Raw genomic sequence first — 7,113 nt, 5'->3', positions numbered from 1 at the left:
TTGCATCTTTTTTAAGTATAATAATTGAATTCTTGGTCAAATTCTAAATCACAAAAACAAGTTTTTAAAAACTATTTTTTTAGTTTTCAAAATTTGGTGTTATTGAAAACAATAGTCAAAAGTAAATAAAAAAAAAAACAAGAAAGTTAAGGATGGTATAAGTGTTTATTGGCTTAATTTTCAAAACTAAAAACTAAAAACCAAATAATTACCAAATGTGGCCTAAATTAACTGTTTCTTCACTAAATTTGAAAATCATACTATAAAAGTGAAAAGAAAACAAACATAAATTTCAAAAACAAAATTACCACATAAAGCTTTTAAGTTGATTTAACATATAATCAGATATTATAGCCCAAAACAGAGCTATTCATCCAAATTTTCGAAATTTATATATACAAAAAACACAAACATATTAATTAAAAAGAGAGAGAGAGACATTTTTGATGATACGTACAATAGTTCCTCTCTCTGCATGGTCAATATAATATATCAACACTGTATATATTCAACATTTACGGATTGCATCATCTCTCAGCAGCAAATTACAAAGGCAGTGTTAGGGATCCGATGAGAAGAAGAGAAAGCCAATAACAACAAAACAGCCAATATCAACACCGGCACGCCGAGAACCGCCAACGGTGGCGGAGGAAGCGGCGGCACTACCAGAGGCAACAGAAGCAAAGAAGCTGTCCACAGAAGTAAAACCATCACTGAACCTAGGCTGCAATAATTGACCATCAAATATAGGACCATATGGTTCTCTTGCTTTCTATGTCGACAACCGTCGTCGAAAGATCTGACCAAAGAAAGATGATTCGCAGAAGAAACAAGAATTAACCGTGTAATTCTTTTGACAATTTAATCTTATGTTACCAAAGAAAAATCTTGAACGAAACTTCTTTGTTGCAAGGATGACAAGAGTGGAAACATCTGAAACAGCGTTTCGCACTCGATCATTTGTACCATCCAAAGAGAAAAGAAAAAGAACCACCGCCTGTGGCCAACCCGGTGGTCACGACTCGTCGAGATTTGCCATTGTTGCAGCCATCCAAACCTCTTTTTTTTTTTTTTGGTCTTTACTTTGGGTATGCAAAAGGAAACATGAACTTGAAGGGGTGAAAGGAAAAGAATCAATTGATTAGGTAGGTGGGGTTGGAGGTTTGGAAATATTTAAATATCTTGTCTTCATTTTTCTACATAGGAATGAGTCAATTCATAACCCACTAAGCCTCTCAAAATGTCTTGATTCATGTAATTGAACTTAATCTCATCCCTATTTGAAATGAATAATACTAATTAGTAATGATTCAATGTGCTATTCAACTTTTATAGCATATTTCTTTTTTCTTATCTTTTCTTTTTTAATTTGAAAGTCTTCTTTTAGTCTAAAAAATAGGCATTATTATATTTAATACAAAATAAATTTTTATTTTGCGTTAAATACAATAGTGGCTTTTTTTTTTTCTCAATAGAGACTAAAAGTATATATATATGTTTCAAAACCTAAATTTTAACTTACTATATGATCATGTTTGGTACGTAGTTATTTTGTTTATTTTTAAATTTTATATATATACACACACACACTAGTTTCTTAATCACACCATATGGTTAGTTTTTCACCTTCTTTAAACCCCACTTTTGAATTCTATCCCTAAATTTGTTAATAAAAATAAATAAAACCCTTTCAAACTACTTTGTTTAGTTTTCAAATTTCGATTGAGTTATTTAAGCATTTTCAAAAGTAGACGATAATGGAGAAATTATCAGAAATAGCCTCTTCAAATTTTCACTTTACGAAACTAGTTTTTTTTAAAAAAAAAAAAAAAAAACTAGTTTAACTAGTTTTTCTCGATCATCTCAGACAAGATCAGCCACCGAAATTTAGTCAACTTTTTTTTTCCAACTTATCGATTGATTTAGGCTTTTTCGGTACATCTCAACCATTACCTACCGAGATTCGGTTAATTTTTTTAAATATTATATAATCTTCCACAATCTTATACTAAATCTTATATATTTTCAAAATTTCTACAAATTCCACCAAATATTATATTAAATATTTACGTAATTTTTTAAATCTTTAGCTCAATTCTTGTTCCACAATTATATTTTTGAATTATCCAAATGGTTTTCAAGTGATTGACTCGTGATTTTTAAAATTTGAGAAAAACAAATTTTACGATTAAGGAAAATATGAGAAATATATAGAATCTCAGTATTAATTTGCACGAGAGTTCACCGAAAAGACTCAAATATATAAAATCTCGGTGTTAATCTGCCTGATATTAATATCGAGATTTTATATATTTTCCATATATCTTATCATTTTTTTTGCAAAATTTAATCTTTTCCAAAATTTTAAAAATTAAAATGAAATCACTTGAGATCCATTTGTATAATTGGTAAATTTATTTGAGAGTTTGGAAATTCATATAATTGTGGAAACATAAATTGAGCTATATATTTGAAAAAATATGTTAAAATATTTGGTGAAAACAAATTAATTACGATAAATTTTGAAAATATTTGGTATAAGATTTGAGAATATTACATAATATTTGAAAAAAATTAACGTGGGTAATGGCCAAGATGTATCGAGACTGCCCAAATCAATCGATAAGTTAGAAAAAAAATTGATTTAACTGAATTTCGACGATCGATCTGGTCCTAAATGTACTGAAAAAAACTAGTTGAATGAGTTTTCAAAGAGCATACTAATTTTATAAAGTGAAAACTTGAATAGGCTATTTTTGACAATTTCCCATGATAATGTCCTAAAACTATAAGTATCAATTGTAACATCCTGAGTTCCGGATAAATTGGGGTTAATTATCTTAACTTGATAATTTCTTTTAGTTTTGGATTTTGGAGCCAACTTAAAACAATTGTGGAGATAATTAATTAATTTTATGTGATTTAAATTGATTTAAATATTTGGAATGATTTAATTGTATCAAATTGATGGAGTGACTTTTAATTTTAGTTTTTGGAGCCTAAATTAAGGTAATTTGAGAAGTTAATTGATTTATTAATTTGATAGAATCTTTGGAGATTTTGGAGATATTATAATAAAATATTTTATTTATCTTTTTAAAATTTGAAAAGAAAATGAAAGAATCGGGATATTTTAAATTAAAGAGAGTGAAAAGAGGTAGAAAATCAGAGAAAAAATTTGCAATTCGGTTTTTCAGCAACAGCTTCTACAAAATTGTAACAGTTTCTACAAATTTGTCAATTGTTGGAGCTTGAACTGTTGGATCGTGCTGAAAGTTGGTCGGTCTGTTTGGGACATATAGGTCTCGTTTTGAACAGTTGGATCGTTGTTTGAAGCTCTGATTATCCTTAATCGCGGTTGAATAGAATCTGTAAAACTGGAAACCCCCTTCTTTCTCACTCTCGCAAACCCTCCTCATGCAAGACCTTCACTACCAGCTGCTAGCCTAAACAATTTGCACCATCCGACAACAATGCTCGCCATCCGACTGTGGTTGCCGCCACCGCCACTACCGCTAGCGTCATTGTCTCTGGAATTGATGTTTTTTACTCTCAAGATGCTTTCGACAAGATTAAAATTGTTCGGCGTCCTTTTTTGTAAGCTTTGGGGTCTTTGTTGAGAATTTTTTTTATACCATCAAGTGTCGGTTTTAATTGTGATTTTTGGAAGTTGGATTAGAAGATCTAAAGTTGTTGTCTAGTTAAAAGTTGATTTTGGTGATATAGTGGTTAGATCATGTTAATTTTAAAGTTTTGAAGTGGTTTTGGATCAAACACATGTTGGGTAAGTTGTTTGGAGACATTCTGGTTAAGTTGTGATTGGAATTGTGCCTTATACATTGAATTTAATTTTGGTTTATGTTTTTTTATTTATTCAGGATTCAAGATTTTACGAAGTTGAATTGCTAACTATTTAATTCTAAGGTAAGTGTCTTATTATTAGTTCGCCTTCGAACCAGTCGTCTCAACCACATGGTGATGTTTAGACCCTTATATATTATGTAAGGAATTGTCTTGACTGATATTGTATGATATATTGACTGAGGTGTTTTCGGTAAATTTTCATGGGTTAAATGGCGATAATTGAACTGTTTGATTTAATGATATGTATTGGTTTGACTATGGTGTTATGCAATGATAATTGAGGGCGTTCTGGTAGTTTTTCCTAATTTAAGCAACTATGTTTATGCTAAAAGTTTTAAATGTGGATTGATGCATGCTAGTTATATTTGGTGCATGTTAACCTTTTTATTTGGGCAATGTACACCTTAAGACTAATTGTGTATTCCTTCGGGATACACATCTATGACTGTTTATGTGCATATTTGTTTGTGTACCTTTAGATGTACACTTATGACTGACATGTGGTCCCTCAAGACACACCTACGAGTGATTTGTGTAACTTCGGGTATACACCTATGACTAACGTGTGCTCCCTCGAGACACGTCTATGACTGATATGTGTACCTTCAGGTATACACCTATGATTGATGTGTGTTCCCTCGGAATCACATTTATGACTGATATGTGACCTTCGAGTTCACTACGACTGAATATGATATGGGTATACGTCGTTGCCTAGATACAATGTTTAACATGTTACCTAGAAGATCTAGTAGTGGGTCACTTACTGAGTATTTCATACTCACTTTTTCTTATGATATGGCTTTCAAGTAAGAGTAAGCACGACAGCAAGCACGGCGGCAGATGACAAGAATAATCTGTAACCATGCCATTGGGATCAGACAGAAGCTTGCGCTCGTGTTTTCATGTTTTTCATGTTTGAAACGAGTCTTGGTATTTGAAATTCAACTTTTTATGTTAAACTTTCAAGTTCTTCAATGTTTTCCCGTTTTAAATTTATGTTTTCAAGGAATCCTGGACAAGTGTTTTGTTTATTTGATTTATTTATTAATTTAAAATTTTGATTTGAAATAGCCAACTCTATTTCCCTAAATTTATACTTTATTGGACAAAATGTTTGAATGAAAATGTGTGGTCATGAATAATGGTCCTTGTCAAAGTACTCGAATACATCAATAATATTTATAGGCTTAATTAAAAAAAAAAAAAAAAAAGTAAATTTCTAATCATTATGAATAAACAAACTAGGTGTGTTTATGATACCTCACGTGTCTATTAAATAATTTTATAAATTTTAGTGGTAATGCTAACTATTTGTTTAATCTTTGTATAAAATTATGTTGAAAACGAATATATTTGGAAGTTTAAGATCAAATAAACTAAATATAAAATTCTTGTGGAGCAAAATATAAATTTTCTTTTAGTATAAATTTTGAACATGGAAATGGCACAGATTCTTCACAAAAGACCAATCCATCATATAAGACAAATTAACATTATTAATGGGTCAAAATCTTGTTAATCGTATAAACTATTCGAAAGAATTAAAGAAATTTGAATGGTAGCTATATTGTTTAAAATATTAATAGCCATATGAATTTCTATTTTTAAAATGATTTTTAGAAATTGGGATGGCAGCTAGATTGTTTAATAAATATTAGTAACCATGTATTTGTATTATAAAAAAACAATTTAATGGGTAAAAGATATATCATCGTCATCGACTAAGGTTGTATTTGAAATACATTTTCAAATGTTTAATTTAAAAAATAGGTCATTTTAGAAGAAATCAAAGTGTTTGGCACAAATCAAAATAATTTTTCAAGTGTATTTTAATCGGTTTTTTATCAGAAGTGTTTCAATAAAAATGATTTTTTGGAAATAATTTTTTCTCAACTCAATCCAAACGGTTTTAAGAGATGAAAGGTTCAAATTCATGCCATGCACATTATTATGCCAAATGTCTCTTTGGATTCTTAAAGGACGCTCTTAGGGAAAATCTAATAATAGACATTTATGTGTGATTAGACCGTCAATAAAAGCTATTAATACACAATTTTTTAGATACGAATATTATCAAACAAAATAACTGTGTGTCAAATCGAGTATAACTCAATTGACATAATATGTTAATAATCATGAGTGATGTGGTTCAAATCTTTCTACCTCAATTGTACTAAAAACCCAAATAATAATAATAATTTTGTAAAATGTTGTTTTTTAAAAAAAAAAAAAAAAAAACAAACAAACAAAAAACATTTGTTAGGTGCTAACTAATGATGTTTTTTTAATATAATACTAAGGAAGGAATTTAAAGATTTAAATTATATTTTAGTCCCTGACTTTGAATATTATTTTATTTTGATTCATAGATTTTCAAAAAAGTTCATTCTAATCTCTAAACTTTTAAAAAATATCGATTTTGGTATATGCTATAAAGATTCTATTAACTCTTAAATAATGGTTAAATGACTTGTGTTTTTTTAATGATTAGCTATCAAATAAGTCAATCATACTAAAAAAATCATTGGTTTCAATTTTGAATTAGGTGATAAAGAAATTTTTTTACAGGAGATCTCATAAGTCATTTTGAATTCAAGATTTTGGTCGTTCACTATTTTAGCACGTTGGTTGTTGATATTTTACATCACCTTCATTTTGTTCAACTCATGCCAAATGCAATTTTATCTCTAAATAAATTTTATCTTTAAATAGTTAACATAATCTTAACCATAGGGACCAAAATAAATACTTTTTAAAAGTTCAAGAATCAATACGAATATTTTTTAAAGTTTAAAGACCAAAATAGAACTATAAAGTTTAGGAATCGAAATAGGATTTCAACTAATTTTAAATAATAGCTAAAATACATATTATATATCAGTTGACCTAGACTTGTTATGGCTACCAACTAATGATTTAGGATGTAAAAAATTTATAAAAAAAAAAAAATGTCAAGTTTATATTTATTTCAAAAATGTGAAATTAATAAATAGTTGAATTTAATTGGTGTGCATTCAATGCTTTTAATGGCATTATCTGATCTGGAATGGTAGAATGTTGGCTCAAGTCTCTCCACAAATTCGAATTTTTTTTCTTCTTTAATTTATTTGTAATGTAATTGGTTTCAATTTTTTATTGGTTTTTCTTACGCTAAATATATTATACGAAATACGCCTCTATTTTATATTTTTTTTTGTCAAAAATATCCTTATAGTTAATTTTAAAAAAAAATTATTATTGTTCCCT

General features: G+C 28.7%; 1 protein-coding gene across 1 annotated transcript; it reads right to left on the bottom strand.

Moving 5' to 3' along the window:
* Window positions 1–304: 304 nt before the first annotated feature.
* LOC150032941 (uncharacterized) lies at window positions 305–1,257 on the bottom strand. The gene is given in 2 exon segments (XM_090307644.1): window positions 305–772; window positions 859–1,257. Coding segments are annotated over 2 exon segments (324 nt in total). The 5' UTR covers window positions 970–1,257; the 3' UTR covers window positions 305–559.
* Window positions 1,258–7,113: the final 5,856 nt, after the last annotated feature.

Source organism: Benincasa hispida, chromosome 11 (genome assembly GCF_027475165.1).
Source record: "Benincasa hispida cultivar pf3 chromosome 11, pf3_genome.v1.1, whole genome shotgun sequence".
NCBI classification, from domain to species: domain Eukaryota; kingdom Viridiplantae; phylum Streptophyta; class Magnoliopsida; order Cucurbitales; family Cucurbitaceae; genus Benincasa; species Benincasa hispida.
Note: the sequence above shows the minus strand (reverse complement) of the source record. Positions and strands in the feature narration are given on the sequence as shown.